This window comes from Callithrix jacchus, chromosome 10 (assembly GCF_049354715.1).
Source record: "Callithrix jacchus isolate 240 chromosome 10, calJac240_pri, whole genome shotgun sequence".
In the NCBI taxonomy this organism is placed as follows: Eukaryota; Metazoa; Chordata; class Mammalia; order Primates; family Cebidae; genus Callithrix; species Callithrix jacchus.
In genome coordinates, this window is record NC_133511.1 from 23,381,424 (window position 1) to 23,402,564 (window position 21,141).

At 37.4% G+C, this 21,141-nt stretch overlaps 1 protein-coding gene and 1 non-coding gene across 2 annotated transcripts; one reads left to right on the top strand and one right to left on the bottom strand.

Annotated features, from left to right (window-relative positions):
• Nucleotides 1-5,596: 5,596 nt before the first annotated feature.
• On the bottom strand, nucleotides 5,597-6,535 carry OR6X1 (olfactory receptor family 6 subfamily X member 1). The gene has a single exon (XM_009007023.5). It carries the CDS (start codon nucleotides 6,533-6,535, stop codon nucleotides 5,597-5,599), a length of 939 nt encoding a protein of 312 aa, XP_009005271.1.
• A 12,944-nt stretch (nucleotides 6,536-19,479) lies between these two features.
• LOC118146063 (U1 spliceosomal RNA) lies at nucleotides 19,480-19,641 on the top strand. Its single transcript, XR_004731522.1, has one exon. It is a non-coding gene; the product is annotated as a U1 spliceosomal RNA (small nuclear RNA).
• The last annotated feature ends 1,500 nt before the right edge of the window (nucleotides 19,642-21,141 follow it).

A 21,141-nucleotide genomic window follows, 5' to 3' on the forward strand; every position in this document is an offset into this window, starting at 1 on the left:
AGGGTACATGTGCAGGTTTGTTGTATGGGTAAATTGCATGTCACTAAGGTTTGATGCACAAATGATTGCATCACCCAGGTAGTGAGCTTAGTACCCAATAGATAGTTTTTTGATCCTTACCTCTCTCCACACTCAAGTAGACCCCAATGTATATTGTCCCCTTTTTTTGTGTCCATGTGTACTCAACGTTTAACTCCCACTTTTAAGTGAGAACATGTGGTATCTTGTTTTCTATTCCTGCATTAATTTGCTTATAATAATGGCTTCCAGCTCCATCTACTTTGCTGCAGAAAACACGATGTCACTCTTTTTTGTGGCTGCATAGTATTCTGTGGTATGTATGTACCAAATTTTATTTATCCAGTGCACCATTGAAGGGTATTTCAGTTGATTCCATGTCTTTACTATTGTGGAATAGTGCTATAGTGAACATATGTATGCATGCATATATCTTTATGGTAAAATGACCTATATTCCCTTGGGTTTATACCCAGTAATGGGATTGCTGGGTCAAATAGCAATTCTTTTTTATATTCAAGAAATCTCCAAACTGCTTTCCACAGTAGCTGAACTAATTTACATTCCCACCAGCAGTGTATATGCATTCCTTTTTCTCTACAACCTTACCAACATCTGTTATTTCTCTTTTACTTCTTAATAATAGCTATTCTGACTGGTGTGAGATGGTATCCTATTGTGATTTTGATTTGTATTTCTCTAATGATTAGTGATGTTGGGCATTATTTTCTTTATATTTGTTGGCCACATGTATGTCTTCTTTTGAGAGACATCTGTTCGTGTCCTTTGCCCATTTTTTAATGGGGTTGTTTTTTGCTTTTTGAATTGTTTTAAGTTTTTTATAGATTCTGGATATTAGACTTTTGTCAGATGCATAATTTGCCAATATTTTCTCCCATTCTGTAGAATATCTGTGTACTCTGTTGATAGTTTCTTTTGCTGTGCAAAAGCTCCTTAGTTTAATTAGGTCCCACTTGTCAATTTCTTTTTGTTGCAATTGCTTTTGGAGTCTTCATTATGAAATCTTTGCCTGGTCCTATGTCTACAATGGTGTTTCCTATGTATTCTTCTAGGGTTTTTATAGTTTTAGGTTTTATATTTAAGTCTTTAATCCATCTTGAGTTGATTTTTTAATATAGTAAAAGGAAGGGATCCACTTTCAATCTTCTACATATGGCTAGCCAATTATCCCAGCATCATTTATTGAATAGGGAGTCCTTTCGCCATTGCTTGTTTTTGTCAACTTTGTCAAAGTTCAGATGGTTGTAAGTGTGTGGCTTTATTTCTGGGTTTTCTAGCCTGTTCCATTGGTCTCTGTGTCTGTTTTTGGATGGTCACAAGTCTTAATGAATTCCAAGATGGGATGAATAAAGCTATGTTGGGTTCAAGGTCATATAGCAGGTACTTTCATACTGATATGCTTGAGACTTGGAAAACTTTTTCTCTAACTTAGTGTTAAGGTTTCTTAGAAGTTCAGTAATGAAGAAACCTACTTAACCTCTTTTTGCTTTGCATTCCCCCCACCCAGTTTGAATTCCAAGTCCTGTTTATAATTAATATCCTGTGGCATCATGAAAATACTCCTTTACTTAAGTGTGTGCATTTTCAAAAACAAATAATCTCAAAAGTTCATTGTTAAAGATTTGTTTTAGGACTTTCCAGGTGCTCAACTTCATCATTAAAGTTATCGATACTAGAAAAATAATATCTAGGGATCTGGGTAGGTTGCTCGTTATATTGTTTGAATGAATCTTTGTGTAGTTCCTTTCTCTTTTTGTAAAAAAGTAGAATAGGAAAGACATTTTGGTGTTAGAGACCTGAGAAACAGTAGGGTACAGTGTGAGGTCTCAATTTCTGTCTTGTCTCTGTGGCCAGGGCTCCTTTTCTTTAAAACAGCACTCCACCTTCTCTGGACCCTGGAGAGTGACCATAATCTCCTTAGTGTCTTTGCCTCCCATATAGGTGAAGGAAAGCCAGGTCGTAGGCATGGTTCCCTGGAAATCTTCTTACAATTCATATCATTCTTGATGCTCAGGAGATTTCACTGTGGGATAAACTTCTCTAACTCTAGCATTTCCAACTCCTAGAAGTAATATCCCTGCAGACTGCTATAATACCCATACACATGTGTGCACACACACACGTTTTTGTCCCAGTAGAATCAGTATCAGGAACTTAGCTTGGTGCAGAATATCAATATATTAGTAAGACATAAAAAATGCATGAATAAATCTTGTCTATTTTAAGTTTCATAAATTGAAGCCTGTTGGTATTCTCATTCCTGTTCTTCCTCCCCACCCCCCTTTTTTTGGATCTGCCAAAGTGTTTGTATCCTATCCTCTGTCTGCCATTAGACATGAAACCCTTAACGTAATAGGCTGGCTCAGGAAAACTAATATTTATGAGATTTGCAGGCAAATTTTTTAGAACTTTATAAAACAGTATTATAACCCAGATGTTCTAACTCCTCTAGATTTAGGTTACCTTGAGTATTTGCCCAAGCCCATGCAAGTGTGAAGTGCTTCCTACAATTTCTGCATCTCTGTGAGCTTCTCTGTGGGTTGTTTCTATTCCAGACTACATAATCCCAGACATGAAACTTCATTCCTCCTTGACTCACACACAGCATACACACACATACATGAATGATGTGACATGCGTGTTCTGTTCATACATGTATTTGGTAATATAGGAGACTTTACTGAAGGTTTGAGGGGGAGACAGATTAACATTGTAGAAATGCGACTTCAAACTGAGCATTAGGCATCCCCGTTCTTAAACTGCCTTTTAGGCACCCAAACTCTGGGGAATTTCCACTGACTTCTTCCCAAACTTCTCAGCTTCATTTTTTGGTTAATTTTTCTTCCTTTCTCTATCATTTTCTTTTTTTGAGAAATATTAAATATTACCATTTTTTAAAAATCATTCAAGGCACTCTAAACCATTCTTTGATGATAGAGCTTATGATAATGTTGATGTCTTTAGATTCTTTTTCTTCCTTTACCTCCAAATGATCTATTTCTCCTGCACAGCTCTAAGACAGTTCCCTCTCTAAGAGAAAAATCAGGTACAGCAGTTGAGATAATATTTTCGCCTCATTACATTTTGTTTCGAATTTTCAATTTAATATTAAAAGGAATGTGCAGTGTTGATGAAAGGAGTCAAACTCTGTAAAATATTGGAAGAGATTTATTCTGAGCCAAATGTGAGTGACCACAGCCTGTGACACAGCCCTCAGGAGATCCTGAGAACATGTGCCCAAGGTGGTTGGGGCACAGCTTGAGACATGAGACATCAATCAGATGCATTTATGATATACATTGTTTGTGTCCAGAAAGGCAGGACAACTTGAAGTAGGGAGTGGGGGGCTTCCAGGTTATAGGTAGATTTAAAAATTTTCTCATTGGCAATTGGTTGAAAGAGTTATTGTCAACAGAAAGGAATGTCTGGGTTATGATAAAGGGTTGTGGAGACCAAATTTTTATCATGCAAATGAAGCCTCCAGGTAGTAAGTTTCAGAGAGAATAGATTGTACATTTATAAATATTTCTTATCAGACTTAAGGTCTGTGTTGATGTTAAATGCTGGTTGGCTTTTCCTGAATTCCAAAATGGAGGAAAGCATATGAAGCATGTCTGACCCCTTCCTCCTGTGGTGACCTGAACCAGTTTTTCAGGTTATCTTTGGAGTGCCCTGGCCAAGAGGAGGTGTCCATTCAGATGGTGGAGGGGCCCTTAGAATTTTATTTTTCGTTTACAGAAGTCATCTTTTTTGTTTTAAGTTATAGTTTTAATGGTCTTTTAATGCTAGTTTTTCTTTACTGTTGGAAAGGGACATGTATAATACTCATTATTACAAACTGTGAATCACCTGCATCTTCACTCCCTAAAAAGGTATCTTGCCTGAAAACAAGGTCAGATCAGTAGGTTTGTATCCTACTTTGAGGGACTTTGCACACTGACCCTAAAATCGGTCCTATTGTCCCACACAACTAATATTTATGGAGTTTTAAATAAATACAGAAATTGACACTCTGTCTTAAAACCTGAAACTTACATTTGTCTTAACTGAATTCCTTCCTCAGGAAACTGACCCTCAGGCAAGAGATTGAAACCCACTAGATCACCAATCCAGACAACAAGACTCATTCATCATGATGGCTTCCTTACTCCTCCCTAATTCCTGTTTCCTCACCTTACCAACTCTTCTTCCTTACCCCATCCTAATTGCTATTCTCCCTCCCTCCACTGTATAAAAACTTCCCAATTTTAGTTGGTTGGGCAGACGGATTTGAGACTGGACCTCCCATTTTTCTCGGTTGTAGCATTCAGTTAAAGGCTTCTTTTCTGACAGTGCTCAGTGACTCAGTAATTGACATTCTGTGTAGCAAGCAGCAGAGCGTTGATAACTGACTGAACCCCTGTCGTTTCAATGACAACCTTACATGTGAGCCCTGGACTTCATATAACCTTAGGGCTGCATTTTCCAGTAGGAAAGCATTTCTAGATATATTGACTCTGAGACTTTTCCTGGCTTCCTAGACACATGATCTACTTATATTGAAGCCTAGAAACTACTGTAATCCATGGAGTGTAAATAGAAACTTTTTACAAGATGTTCTCAAATTTTGGTATTATCTGGGGATGAACACTGTTAAGTTTATCTAAAAATGTGTATTATGTCAAGATGGAAGTCCCCTTGAGATATTATCAAACAAAAAGCTGATTTATTTCAAACATTTTGAAAGGCCCATTAATTATTAGAAGTCTGTAGCATGCTTCTTTTATGATGAAGATAATAGGAACTAAGGAAATGAGATGTGGAATGTTTTATGCTTTTGACAAGAAGATAAGGCAAAGAGGGTGGTCATATGGCCGGGCGCGGTGGCTCACGCCTATAATCCCAGCACTTTGGGAGGCCGAGGCGGGTGGACCACAAGGTCAAGAGATCGAGACCATCCTGGTCAACAAGGTGAAACCCTGTCTCTACTAAAAATACAAAAATTAGCTGAGCATGGTGGGGCACGCCTGTAGTTCCAGCTACTCAGGAGGCTGAGGCAGGAGAATTGCTTGAACCCAGGAGGCAGAGGTTGCAGTGAGCCGAGATTGTGCCATTGCACTTCAGCCTGGGTAACAACAGCAAAACTCCGTCTCAAAGAAAAAGAAAAAAAAGAGGGTGGTCATTAAAAAAAAGATGGTGGTCCTAAACAGAGGGAGACGGGATTCCTTATGTATTTTTAAAGTTGCTGACATCTGTCTCTGACCTTAGTGGTTTCTACTTTCAGTTTACAGTTGACAGGTCCAGAATTCTACTTCATGCATCTGAGGATATCCTGGGATTTCCTTGTTGAATAATGAGGTGGTTTCTCCTCAAGAAAACTCCTAGTTCATTTACACGTAACAAATTCTCACAGGGGATCCTAACTATCATGTTCGCTTTTGCATCTTTATATTACTATAGCATTGAATTAGAACTTCTGAGATTTGGGAGGAGCCTGTTTTACCAAACTTTTCCACAATCCTTTCTCACTTTTAATTGTTTTTATCTGCCTTAAGCTCATTTTAATGCGTTGCATGTTTTACTTTGCATAATGGGTCTTTGGGCAAGTTATTGCCTTTCTTAAGGCTCCCTTCACCTCCTTGTTTCTAATGGTATAAATAAAGGGATTCAGGAGGGGGGTGAGTATGGTATTTAGCACAGACACCACCTTATTAATCTTGAAGGATGAGTGTGCTGTGGGTCTTAGGTACATGAACAGAACAGCCCCATAGAGCAGGGAGACAACTGTCAGGTGAGAGGCACAGGTAGAGAAAGTCTTTTGGCGGCCAGTGGCTGAAGGAATCTGTAGGATTGTGGACAGGATGTAGATATAAGAAATCATATTAAAGAGGAGCGACCCTGGGATCACAAGGATGGTTGCCAGAACACCCAGGAGTTCTAAAATGCTGGTGTCTACGCAGGCTGCTTTCAAAATCGGCCCAACATCACAGTAGAAATGATTGATAACATTATTACCACAGAACGGCAACCGGATGAGCAGCATTGTCTGACAAAAGACAATGGTGAAGCCCACCACCCAGGAGCTCAGGGCCAGCTGCAGGCAGAGTTTGCTGGTCATGATGGTGGGGTAGCGAAGGGGCTTGCAGATGGCCAGGTAGCGGTCAAAAGACATGATAGTGAGGATCAAGAACTCGCTGGTGCCCAGGAAGAAATGGAAGAAGGCCTGCAGCAGGCAGCAGGAAATACAGATGACTGTTCTTGCTACTACAAAGGTTTCTAGCAGTTTGGGGATGACTGTGGTGGTGTACCAGATCTCTAGGAAAGACAAGTTACAAAGGAAGAAGTACATTGGAATTTGTAGCCTGGGCTCAGCCCACACAATGGCAATAATAAGCCCATTGCCTGCAAGGGTTAATATGTAGATGAGAAAGATTGCTATAAAGAGAGGTGTTTGCAGGCCTTGGATAACGGGGAAGCCTAAGAGGATGAATTCTGTGATTACCGTGCCATTTCTCATGCCCCTTGATACCCTAGAAAGACAAGCAAGAAAATAGCTCCTTAGAATCTTAGAGTACAGTTGATTATAGTTGAGACAAAAATAAGGAGTATTCTGACTATGTCAGGTCCTTCAGGACCTGACTCTATTTCAGGTCCTCCGTCATCCACATACAAATACACACTGGCCGACCCTTCTTGACTGATGACTTGGCTGGTTCTTTTGCCAGCAAAACCAGCTTCTAATGGATTTTGAATTTATTAAATACACTTAATGAATGCAAAGTATTTTTTTCACCCTTATACAACTATGAGAAAAATCATGTTAAATGTGGTTGCTTATAATCAATAATTCATGATTCTTTTAAATTTATAGTGTGTATAATAACATATGTATATAAACATAGCTGTGAGTTCATAAGAAATTAATCCCTACTCCCAAAGTCTAAAAATGAGTTCCTGATTATATTATAGATATGTTTAAGGAAGCCATTATTATGTGTGGGTGTCAGTGTGTGTATTAAAATAACCCCAAATCATTGCTATTATATTAGCAGTGAGATACAAGTTAGATAATAGAACAGGTGTTTTTCTAAAGAATCCATATCCACATTCTAGTTCAGACTCTTGTTAAAGGAATCAAAACATTTAAAACTAAATGAATAAAACTGTTTAGGAAGTAGAGAGATATATTGAACTGAAATTCAAAATTTCAGAACAAGCTGAGTCAAAGCCTGTTATATGGAAGTACCTAATAAATGTATATTGGGTAAAGATCCACAGACACTAACCTACAAAAGTGAAAAGGTTAGTAAATGCTAAGGATAACAAAATGGAAGTTCTGAGAAGTACATTTTTGTCAAAACCTTTTTTTGTGACTAAATGTCTTTTTATACCAAGTAAAGTATTTCTATTTGTATATGCAAATTCATAGGCTGAGAACATCCTTTATGTTCTATTAAAATTCAGTAGAAAATAGTAAAACTACTTCCTTTCTTCCTGAGGCTATTCTTCCATATGGGTTTCCTTTGAAATGGGTAAGATAAATTACAGTGAAATGAATTTCACAATTTTCAAAGTACATGAGAAACCTACCATGGAAGAGGCAACTTACAGTTCATTGAGAGGTTGTTTCATTCTTCCCTCATGTGAGATAACTGTAATTCTCTGAGGGCTTGCTTTGGGAAGAAAAACACCTCCATTTTCTCCTACCTCATTTCTAGACCAAGAAAAGATTATTCTTTGTCTGTAATGTCACAAGCTGTAGTGCCTTTCCACAAAATGATGAGAGACAGAGAAGTATTTGAATTATGCACAATATAACCAGCCATGAACCTAGTCTCTTTATATAGGATAGGTATGGAATTATCTTCATCCCCCATGCAGAGAAGACTGGCAATCTCTCTAGCTCAATATAACATTTCCAAAGACTATACATTCTACCATTTGAAGAATCAGACCTATGAATTTCACAAGCACTTGTTGAGAACTTACTATGCTTCAAGTCCTGCTAGGCAATTAATGAGCTTATCATTTAGATAGATAGATAGAGACCATATGTAGTATGATAATTGCAACATGACTTAGTAAGGGAAAGCATAGAGTTGTACATAGATTGGTTTAGAAACACTTAGAAGGGACTCTTCATACATCTTTAGCATGGGTTAAAGGAGTTTTTCTAAAGAAGAGGCCTAAGCTGAGTCCTAGAGTTCAATAGGAAAAGAAAATGGGGTAGGGAGAGAGGGGGATAGCATTCCAGGCAAAGATTCAATTTTCATGAAATAGAACCAGAGCAGAGAATTTCACCTGAGCTGGAGCTGGGAGTCAGGCTTGTCCTGCAACTTATGATAAATTAACAGTTAGGACAGTTTACGTGGCAGATTCATGAAGCTTTGGGAGGAGAGGATCTTGAGTCAGGGTGTTTGCAAATGTGTGTGTGTGTGTGTGTGTGTGTGTGTGTGTGTGTGTGAAGTATGGTGTCAGCCATTCTCTGTGACACATATACACGTGGATCTAAGCTTTATGGAGGAAGGGGCTGAGGGTGGTATCTGAATCACCTCTTTTGAGATTCTGGCCACAGATAGTACTGCTGTGATGTCCAGGTGTCCAGGTGTGGTACATACAGGGGACAGACATACTCCCCCTGCTTTTTTCAGGATCATGGCTTGGTTTGGCAGCATGAGGGCCCAGGAATAGCAGCAGTAGTGGCAGTAGAAATGATACCAGCAGAAGTGGCAGTGCCTGGCGAGGGGGGTGGTCCCCAGCAGAAGGAATGCTGAGCAAGTAGAAGTAGCAAGAACCAGGAATCAGGCAGTAGCTGTCCTGACAGCTGCACGGACTGGGTTTTGAGCACATGTGAAGTTTTGTGAGATGTGGAGGGAGGTGGGATGTCTCGAGTTAGCAGGTAAAAGCAATACTCAGAGAATCACAGGAAAGCAACCGTAGGAAACTACAGTTACAGAGCTAAGATACTGGATTAAATACTGCAGTCTGTATCCCTGTTACAATTCAGTCCTATGCTCTAGACTTTTTCTTTTCCTTTAGGAAAATCACAATGTATAGGGTCAACGGATTCTTTCGTATCCACTGGTGTCCAAGTCACTGGGTCCTGTTAAGTTTACTTCTTTTCCACTTTCTAGTGTGTCCTTTTTTCCATCTCTCCTAGGCTCTGGTAAATCATCCTGTCATCTCCCATTAGGATTTGAACACAGCCTCCTAACAGGACTCCCTGCCTTCTGACTTGCTGTGCTCTTTCCTACCCATGGTTCCAACTTTGGCAAGGGGAACCATTCTAATTCTGACTATGCCACTCCTCAGAACCTTGAGGTTAACATCCCAGACTCCTCAGCACGACATTTAAGACCACTGATGAGCTGCTCTTACCTACCTTCCCCGCATGATCTTCTGCCGTTTTGCTGTCTGCCTTCTTCTATGCTCCACACTTAGTGAATTACTCAAGTTTAGAGGTTAGGAAGCTATGGCCCTATTTTTATAAAGTTTCACTAAAACATAGCTGCACTCATCTGTTTCCATATTGCCTGTGGCTGCTTTTGTGCTATAATGGTGAAGTTTAGTAACTGTGACAGAGACCATATAACCCCCAAAGCTTAAAATGTTTACTATCTGGCCCTTTACAGAAACAGCTGGCTGACACCTGCTCTAGTTCCCCAGTTATGCCATCCTCTTTCTTGCCTCCCAGTCATTACACGTGCTGTTCTCTTCACCAGAAATACCCTTCCCAACTTTCTCCATTATTTGGCTAACTCTTGTCTGACTTTTAGATTTCTCTTTGGGAGCCACCTCCATGGGAAGCCTTCCTTAAGTTTCCTTCTCCAGTCCAGTTAAGGTGCTGCTCCTACACACTTTCCTAATGCCCTGAGCATATCTATACCTGAACACTTTGCAGAATTGTGGTTATTGTTTGCTTGGCTTCTGCTATAGACTCTAAGCCCCTTGCAGGCAGCAATAGTATCTGCAGGGCTGAAGCATAGGGCTTGACACAAAATAAGCTCTCAAAATATAGTTTCTAAATGATTATATAAAGGGATAGCTTGTTGACACTCTGCCCCCAGTTACCTAGAAGTTTATGGAAACTGATACACACACATGTTTATACATGTTACTGTTTCCTGTATTTCAAATGCTCAGACCATATCATAATAAGGACTCTTTGCTGAATAATTTGTCTCCAAGTTTGCTGCTGCTTCCAACTTTTTCTGATGTGAGTTTTACTGCATGAAAACCTTTCTGCTCCATCTTTCCCTAATCATGAATATGCTGGTGTTTTGTTTTGTTTTTACTGCATTCTGGTTCTATTTCCAGCTCCTTCAGGCTGCCTGAGTACAGATAAGTTTCTTAACTAATTTAATGCTCAGTGGTTTGAGACTATATTGAGTCATTTTTTTTTCTGAGTTGTGTTGTGCAATAAAGAATCCCACATTTTCTAAAACTTTTTATAGTCTCAGAAGAAGACAAAAAGAAGAAAAGTATTAACATATGCTCTTCTCTGGATACAGCAAAATGTTCCAAGGTTTGTTTGTTTATTTATTTGTTTGTTTTTAAACTGTTGATGAAGACCAGTTTCAATTTTCAAGACTTTGATCATGGAATAAATTTGAATATGCCCAATGGTGTAGAACCCTAAAACAGAAACATTAAGTACATATAGAATAAGCTCCGCAAAGAAAAATAAACCAGGATTCACCACTCAGGGGTCTTGTGCTAAGCTGAAACTTGAATAAACAACCAATTTGAAATTATCTCAGGGACTGATGGTTCTGGATAAAATGCGGTGAATAAAGACTGCTTTCCATTGAGGAAGGTCCAAGTCCAGGCCATTGTGATGACTTTTCTAAATGATACCAAAATTGACTTACTAGGATTTACTTTAAGACTTCAGAGGCTCACGTCTAGCTGCATCAGTTCACTCTAGAGAAAAGCAAAACTTTTTCCAAAATAGTACTCTTTCTCTGTGACAGAGCAATACTTACAGCACTACTGATTCCCAGGAAAACACTTCCAGCCCCGAGGTGTGTCCTTGTTCACAGTAGACTGACAAAAGAGGAGAATTGGGTTATAAAAGCAGTATAATTGGAACAAAAAATTTTTCTTCTTTTTTTTTTTCGCACAGGGAAAATGAATATCTTTTTTAGACTTCAATGCAAATGTCCTTTGCATTCTTGAATTCTATTCATAAAGCTTTCATGACATGGCAAGATTTCTTCAGCATTTAGGAGAATTGTATTGAGAGTGATTAATTCATCTGTTCATGCTAGGTCAGGATACCTTCTCTGAAAATAACAGTTTGTTAATGGGGCACTTTCATAGGTTCCTCTGAGACATCAGTCTCCATGGATTTGCTCCAGAGTCCCAGGAGACAGGGAAGTTCTCACTAAAAGTTTATTCATAAGTCAAGTTGAGGAATTTGTAGTTTTCTAAATTCTAATTGGTACCAATGATTTCTGCACTCCTGAGGTAATTAATCAAAGCCTGAGAGTCTTTTAATTGTATAAGTTTTTAGATCTTGGATTTCCCTGTTCTCTAAGAAGGAAAATTATTGACATCATACTAAATAAATGGGGTTCTTTAATGAACTGAATTGAATTAAAGATAGTCAATTTGGTTAATAATATAAAAATGGCCTTATATTCAGAAATTCGAGCGTGAATAGAGTAGAAGTTGCATTCACTTTTCTTGTGAACTACCTTACAGAGGTAAATGAAAAGATAGTGGCCGAAAGCATTGAGGGTCATATAGAGAGTTCATGGATATTGCATGTATAACTAACTCATTATTGGAGAAAGCTCTCTGCAAAACAGGAACATAAGAGTTGGAATTGTAACTTGAAAATCAACTCTAATGAGGATAATTTAAGTAGAAATAAAATACGCTACTTTTTATGTATACAGTTTGATGAGTTTTGACGGATGTATGCACACATGTAATCACCACTTCAATTAAGATACAGAATTTTCTTAGCACTCTGAACAAGTTCTTTTGTGCTCATTTGCAGTTCTGTCTCAGTACTCTCTCTCCCACCCCAACAACCACTGTCTGATTTCTATGTCTGTAGATTAGTGTCACCTATTCTATGAGTTTTGTGTAAACGGAATCATATGGTGTGTGTACTCTTTTGTGTCAGGATGCTTTCACTTAGCAAAATGTTTTTGAGATTCATCCACTTTGTTAAGCGTAAAAAGCTGATTCCTTTAAAGTGCTGAGTTTCAGGGTGCCATAGCTCATGTCTGTCATCCCAGTTCTTTGTGAGGCCTAGGGGGTTGGATTGCTTGAATCCAGGAGTTCAAGACCAGCTTGGGCAACCTGGCAAAACCCAGTCTTTACAAAAAATAAAAAAATTAGCCAGGCATGGTGGCATGCACCTGTAGTCTCAACTACTTGAAAGGCCGAGGTGGGAGGATCGCTTGAGCCCAAGAGGCGGTAGCTACAGTGAGCCATGATCATGCCAGTGCTTGCTAGCTTAGGAAACAGAGTGAGACCCTGTCTCAAAAAAAAAAAAAATAGTGCTGAGTTTCCATTGTATGAATATACATACCTTGTTTATTCACATACTAGTCAATGAGTGTTTGAATTGTTTTAGTTTTTACTATTATACATAAAGTTGTGATGAACACTCGTGTAGGCATATTTTAGTGTGTGTCTATTTTTATTTACTTTAGGAAATGACTAAAAGTGAAATTCCTGAGTCATAAGGTCTGTGTATGTTCCACTTTCTGAGGAATAGCCCAACTGTTTTCCCATGAGGTTGCACTATTTCACAGGCTCATCAACTATATGAGAGTTCTAGTTGTTCCACATTTTCACCACCATTTGCTGTTGTCAGTTTAAAAAATTAGATATGATAGTAGGGGTTGGATTTTCTCATTTTTAATATAGTTTGCATTTCCCTGATGACCAGTGATGTTGAACACATTTTCATATGCTTATTAACAGTTCCTGTATTATTTTTGTGAAGTTAGTTTAAATATTTTACCTGTTTAAAAATAGACTATTTTTGTTTTATATTATTGAATCATACAATTTCTTTATTCTAAGGCAGAGCTTGCACCTGTAATCCTAGCATTTTGGGAGGTTTAGGTGGGAGGACTGCTTGAGGCCAGGAGTTCAAGACCATCCTGGGCAACATAGTGAGACTCTGTCTCTACAAAAAACTAGAAAGTGGTTGGGCATGGTAGTGCATACCTGTCATCCCAGCTACTTGGGAGGCTGAGGCAGGAGGATTGCTAGAACCCAGGAGTTTGGCTGCAGTGACCCATGGTTGTACTACTGCACGTCAACCTGTGTAACAGAGCAAGGCTGTCTCTCTAAAAAAAGTTATTTATTCTAGATACAAGTCCTTTGTCAGATAAAATAATTGAGATTATTTTCTCCCAGTTAGTGGCTTACTCTTAATTGTCTTTGTAATATATTTTGATGTACAGAGGTTTAAAATTTTTAAATCTATCTTTTTTTGTTCTTATGGTTTATGTTTTTTGTGCTCCATGTAAGAAATCTGCATACTCCAAAATTGCCAAGATTTTCTTCTGTTTTCTTTTCGATATTTGAGTCTATAATCCATTTTGAGTAAATTTTTATATGATATGAAGTAGTGATTTAAGTTCATGTTTTCCATTGAATATCTAATTGTTGCAATGCCATTTATTAAAAGGTTATCTTTTTCTTCTTGTATTGACTTTATGCCTCTATAAAATATAAATTATTATATGAATCTGAGTATATTTCCAGACACTTTTTCCATTGATCATCTATTCTTGTTCTGATACCACAATGTCTTGGTAAGTCTTGAAATTAATAGTAAAAATTCTCTAACTTGTTCTTTTCCAGGATTCTACTGGTCATTTTTGTTCCTATGCATTTCCACATAAATTGAAAATGGCTTGTTATTTTCCCCAAAGAAACCTGCTGTAATTTTGAATGGAACTTTTATTGAATCAATCACAGAGACATTGCAATATTAATTTATTTAATTTCTCCCAATAATTCTTTACAGCGTCCTAGTTTTGAGTATTTTGTTAATTATTGTATTAGTCTGTTTTCACACTGCTATATTTAATCCCCCAATTTTTAAGATTGGATAATGTATAAACAAAAGAGGTTTAATTGAATCAATGTTCCACGTAGCTGGAGGGGCCTCAGGAAACTTACAACCATGGTGGAAGGCAAAAAGGAAGCTGGCAACTTCTGTACAAGGTGGCAGGAGAGAAGGAGCACAGGAGGACCTGTCAAACGCTTATAAAACCACCAGATCTCATGAGAACGCCCTCACTGTCATGAGAACAGCATGCGGGAAACCACCCCCATGTCCAATCACCTCCCAGGAGGTCCCTTGACATGTGGGGATTATGGGGATTACAGTCTGAGATGACATTTGGGTAGAGACAGAGAGCCAAACCATATCAATTATCTTTCAGTATTTTATTTTTTTAATGCTAATGTAAATCAGGTTTTCAAAAAATCTAATTCCCCATTTTTTTGTTGCTAATATACATTGTTAATATATAGTACTAGCATAGAAGCACAGTAATTTTCATAAGACTTTTATTCCGCTACATTGTTAAACTTACTCATAGGATTTACTGTGTATACAGTCATGTCAGTAAATAAAGACACACTGTTGAATAGAAGTAGTGAGTGCAGAAATGCTTGCCTTGTTTCCAATATTGAGGAAACAAGTAAAATCTTTATTAAACATATTAGCTATAAAATTTTTGTAGGTGCTCTTTATCTGGTTGAGAAACCATCTTTCTCTTGAATTGAGAAGTGTTTCTTCCCAGAGAAAGGAGTTAGTGTAAGAATTATATTATTCCTTCCTGAAATATTTGGAACAAATTAATCAGAGTGAAACAACTTAAGGGTCGGAATGTCCTATGTAGGAGAATTTCAAAATTGAGAATTCAATTTTTAGTAGAGGAAGTGCTCTGAAGATTCTATGTTACTTCCTGGATCTGTTTTCATAATTTTTGCTTTTGCAATAACTTGTTCATTTTATCTAAATTGTAAAATTCATTGGTATTAGATTGTTAATAATCCTCTTACTGTCCTATTAATATCTATAGTGATGTCCCACTTTTTATTCTTTCTATTGTTAATTTTTCATTTCTTTTTTTATCCTGAGCCTAGCTAATTTTTAAAATCAATTTTATTGATTTTTTCAGACCTTATATTAATTTTAATTTTCACTCTTAATTGTTCATTTGCTATTTCACTTACTTCTGTTATCTCTATTATTGCATTCTTTCTTTCTGCCTTAGATTTTAAGAAATTGTCCTTTTATCATAATAAAATATGCCTCTTTACCTATATAATATTTCTTCTCTAGTATTCTACCTGGTCAGCTATTAATACTGTGTAGCTAATCCAGATTTATTATGTTTAGTATTTGTGTAGTATATCTTCTTTTACTTTTAACCTGTCTTCTATGCCTTTATATTTAAAGTGTGTTTCTGGCAGACAGCTTATAGATAAGTTTGCTTTGTAGCAAATTTGACAATTTCTGTCCTTTAATTGGTGTGTTTATTCCATTTACATTTAATGTAATCATTTATATGGTTGATTTAAAATCTGCTCTTTTGTCTTCTATTTCTGCCATGTTTTTTCCTCTGTTTTTCTCTTTCTTATGTATTAATATTGACAGTACATCATGCATTAATAATGATTAATAATAACCATCTTATGTATTAATAAATATCCAGTATTCTATCTTTATATTTCTTTTTTGTATTGGTTTCTTCAATATTTAACTTATTGCAGTTTATCTTCATATAATATTACTTCATGTATAATGTTAGAATCTTACAACAAAATGCTTCCATTTTCTCTTATCATATGTGTTGCAATTGTCCTATATTTTATCCTCTATTTGCTTCATGCTCCATAATACATTGTATTATTTTTGTTTTAACAGATCATAGTATTGTTTAAAAGTTTGAAAATAAGAAAAAAGTTTTAAATTTTAATTTCTGACCCTGTAAAATTCCTAGAAAAAAACATAGAGGAAAGCTTTTTGACGTCGGCTTTGGCAATAATCTCTTGGATATGACACTAAAGTCACAGGCAACAAAAGCAGAAGTAGACAGGTGGGATTAAATCAACTAAAATCATTCTGTGCAACAAAGGAAACAAGAAAATGAAAAGGCAACCTATGGAATGGAGGAAAATATTTGCCAACCAAATATCTGTTAAAGAGTGTATTCGTCCATTTTGAATTGCTATAAAGGAATGCCTAACGCTGGATAGTTTATTAAAAAGAAGTTTATTTGGCTCACAGTTCTCAAGAATGTGGGAAGCCAGAAGCCAGCGTCTGCTTCTGGTGAGGACCTCAGGAGTTTTTATGCATGGCATAAGGCAAAGGGGAGCTGGTGTGTCACAAAGTGAGAGAGGAAGCAAGAGAGAGAGGAAGCAAGAGAGAGAGGAAGAGGTGCCATGCTCTTTTAAATAGCCAGCTCTTACCTGAGCTAATAGAGTGAGAACTCACTAATTACTGGGAAGACAGCACTAAGCCGTCTTCCCCTATAGAGGAATCTGCCCCTATGACCTAAACACCTTTCACCAGGATCCATCTCCACCATTTTAACATCATATTTGGAGGGAACAAACTTCCAAACTATATCGTTCTTCCCCAGGGCCCACAAATCTTATGTTCTTGCTACTTTGAAAAATACAGTCAGTCCTTCTCAATAGTTCCCCCAAAATCTTTTTTTTTGAGACGAAGTTTTGCTCTTGTTACCCAGGCTGGAGTGCAATGGCGCGATCTCAGCTCACTGCAACCTCTGCCTCCTGGGTTCAAGCAATTCTCCTGCCTCAGCCTCCTGAGTAGCTGGGATTACAGGCACACGCCACCATGCCCAGCTAATTTTTTGATTTTTAGTAGAGACGGGGTTTTACCATGTTGACCAGGATGGTCTCGATCTCTTGACCTCGTGATCCACCCACCTCGGCCTCCCAAAGTGCTGGGATTACAGGCTTGAGCCACCACACCCGGCCCAAAGTCTTAACTTGTTTCATCATCGACCCCAAAGTCTAAAGTCTTCTCTGACACTGAAAGCAAGTTCCTTCTACCTATGAGACTGTAAAATAAAATAAAATTAAAAAAAACAAGTTATTTATTTCCAAGATACAACACTGATTTAGACATTGGGTAAATGTTCACATTCCAAAAGAGATAAATCAGCCAAAAGAAAGGAGCAAAAGGCCCCATGCAAGTCTGAAGCCCAGAAGTGCAGACATTAAATCTTAAAGTTTCAAAATAACCATTGACTTCATGTCCTGCATCCCAGGCACATTGATGTGAAAGATAGGCTCCCAAGGCCTTGGGTAGTCCCACCCTTGTGACTGCAGAGTGCAGCCCCATGGCTGCTTTCACAGGAAGGAGTTTGGTGCCTGTGTTTTTTCTCTGCTGAGAGTGCATCTATACAATTCTGGGGTTTTGAGGATAGTGCCCTATTCTCAAAGTTCCACTTGGCAGTGCCCCAGTCAGGACTCTGTATAGGGCCTACATCTCCAAATTTCCCCTCAGCACTACCCTAGTAGTAGAGGCTCTCTGCATGGATTCCACCCTAGTGGCAGGCTTCTACTTGGGCACCCAGGTTTTCCCATACATCCTCTGAAATCTGAGTAGAAGCTGTTAAGCCTTCTTCACTCTTGCATTGTGCACACCTGCAGGCTAACATCATGTGGAAGCCAACAAGGCTTACAGCTTGCACTTTCCAGAGTGACAGGCCAAACTGTACCTTGGGCCCTTTGAGCTCTGGCTGGAGCCAGAGTGGCCCAAATGTGGGAGCAGCATCCTGAGCCTGCTCCACAAAACCAGTATGTCCTTGTGGGCTTCTGGCCTGTGATGGAAGAAACTGCCTTGAAGATTTCTGAAATTCCTTGAAGGCTTTTCCCATGGTCTTGGTTTTTAGAACTTTGCACTATTTTAATCATAAAATCTCCCTAGCAAGTGGTTGCTCCATAGCCTGCATGTATTTCTGTCCTGAAAATGCTTTTTCCTTCTATACCACATAACCAGGCTGCATATTTTCCAACTTTTTCCTCTGCTTCAGTTAAGTTCCAATTTTAAGTTATTCCTTTCTTTGCTTCCACATCTGACTTTAGTATGTTAGAAGCAGCCACATCACATTTTAAATATGTTGCTGCTTAAAAATTTCTCCATCAGAACTTGAGTCATTCTTGAGTTCAGACTTCCACAAATCCCTAGGACATGAACAAAATGCTACCAAGTTCTTTGCTAGGGTATAACAAGGGTGACTTTTATTCCAGTTTCCAATAAATTCTTTTTATTTCAATTTGGGACGTCATCAGCCTGGCCTTCACTGTTCATATTTCTATCAGCATTTTGGTCATAACCTCTTAACAAGTCTCTCAGAAATCCTAATTTTCCCCTCATCTTCCAGTCTTCTTCAAAAACTTCCAATCTCTTTCAACTTCTGCCTGGTATGCAGTTCCAAAGGAGCTTCCCCACTTTAGGTATCTTCATAGCAACCCCCCTCCTGGTACCAATTTTCTGTATTAGTCTGTTTTACATTGTTCTAAAAAAATACCTGCGACTGAGTAATTCATAAAGAAAAGAGGTTTATTTGGCTCACAGTTCTGAAGACTGTGCAGGAAGCATGGTACCAACATCTGCTTCATGCTTCATCTGTTACATGGTAAGAGGCAAAGCAAGAGAGAGGAAGGGGTGCCATACTCTTTTAAACAACTAGCTCTCATCTGAACTGATAGAGTGAGAACTCACCCATTACCATGAGAATGAGAAGAACACCAAGCCATTTATAAGGTATCCTCTCCATGATCAAAACACCTCCCACCAGGCCCCAATTCCAACATTGGGGAACACATTTAAACATGAGATTTCGACAGGACAAACAACTCAGTAGCAAAACAAAATAAAACCCACAAGTAATCTAATTATAAACTGGGCAAAGGACAAGACATATAAATTAACAACAGATATATGAAAAGGTGCTTAATATTACAAGCCATCAGGAAAATGCGAACCAAAATTATGATGAGCTATCACTTCATATCTTTTAGGATGACTACTATAAAAAATAACAAATGTTGGCAAGAATGTGGAGAAGACATAATGCTAAGTGAAATAAACCATATACAAGAACAAATACTACATTATTAAATATACATTATATAATTAGTATTATTATTAATACTTATATTATTATTAATAATACTAATTATATAAGTGGTAACTTATATAATTAACCTAATTAATCTAATATAATTAATCTATTAATTTTAGATTAATTAATTAATCTAAAGTAGTCGAACTCATAGAAGCCAAAAGTGGAATAGTGTTTTCAGGGACTGGAAGGGAGAGGAGAACAGGGAAGTATTAGTTAAAATGTATAGAATTTCAATTACACAAGATGAATAAAAAGTCCTAGAAATTGACTCTATAGTATAGCGCCTATAGTTAAGATTGCTGTATTAATACTTACCTGGTAGGGGCGATACCATGATCATGAAGGCTGTTTTCCCAGGGTGAGGCTTATCCATTGCACTCTGGATGTACTTACCCCTGTGATTTCCCCAAATGTGGGAAAATTGACTGTATAATTTGTGGTAATGGGACTGTGTTTGTGCTTTCCCCTTAAAAAAAAAAAAAGAATGCTGTATTCTATACTTAATAATTTGTTAAGAGGCAGATCTTATGTTAAGTGTTCCTATAATAAACACACAAAATGCTAATAATTAATAGAGAGAGTTGGAGGAAACTTTCCAAGATGATGATGGATAGGCCTATGGCATGGATTGTGGTGATAATTTCACTGGTAAATCTTTATCTTCAAACTCATTTACATGTTTGCAAATCTCAATGAACACCGAACAATATAAACAAAAGCAAACTATACCTACACATATCATAATTAAATTACTGAAAATCAATGATAAAGGGGGGCTTTTCTTCCCTGTAGGCCTACCTTGTGGTTTTCAACTGCAAGAAAGCAATCTAGCTGTTCAAACATGAATCTGGGCAGGAGGAGAGGGCAGGGGCCTCTATGAAGTCTTTGAATCAAGACTGGTGAATTAATACATTAATATGAATACGTTAATATATATGGTTTTGGTATGTCAATCATACATCAATAAAGTGGTTAAAAAGGAATTTTTATATTTACATTCATACTTACCATGTCCTGTGGCCTTTGTGTATGTGTGTGTAGATCTGGATTTTAATTATTTTTTTAGCCTCAAGAAATTAGCGGTGAAGGTGTGATGACAAAAATTTTTCTAATTTTAGTTTGAAAATCTGTTTAGATAATATTTATTTTTGAAGAATGTTTTTATAGGATATAGAATTCTAAGTTGATAGTTATTCTCTCTTTTACCATTCATTCCCTAGCAGTTTAAAGATGCTGTTCCACTGCCTTCTGGTTTGTGTGGTTTCTAATGAGACACCAGCAGTATTATATAAATGTGTGTGTGTGTGTGTGTGTGTGTAGTTGTAATTTGAGTGATTGTGTTAACTCTAAATTTTTTATCATTGATTTTTCAGTAATTTAATTGTGATATGTAGGTATAGTTTTCTTTGTTTATATTGCTTGATGTTTATTGAGATTTATAAACATGTAAATTTATACTTTTCATCCTATTTGGAAATATTTTATCATTTTTCCTTAAAAATTTTTAATTTAAATATTGTGCCTCACCCTCTTTTCTGGTCCTCCCATTATACATATATTAGGTTTCATGATTTTTGTCTCAAAGGCTGCTGAAGTTCTCTTCATTTTGTTTCTAGCATTTTCTCACTCCTTAACCTGCAGTTTGGATAATTTTTATACCAGTCATCACATTCTTTGATTATAAAGTATTTAATCAGCTATTAAACTCATCTAGTGAATTCACTTCAGCTCTATGTGTTTTATTTCTTCCATTTTCTTTTTTATATTTTCCATTTTCTTCCTTATTATGTTCATGTTAAAAAAAATCTTAGGCCAGGTACAGTGGCTCATGCCTGTAATCCCAGCACTTTGGGAGGCCAAAGTGGGCGGATCACGAGGTCAGGAGTTTGAGACCAGCCTGGCCAATATGGTGAAACCACATCTCAACTCAAAATACAAAAATTAGTCAGGTGTGGTGGCATGCACCTGT

What these genes read in the sequence shown, in the direction of transcription:
- OR6X1 (XM_009007023.5), bottom strand. Translation starts at nt 6,535, where the DNA reads ATGAGAAATGGCACGGTAATCACAGAATTCATCCTCTTAGGCTTCCCC.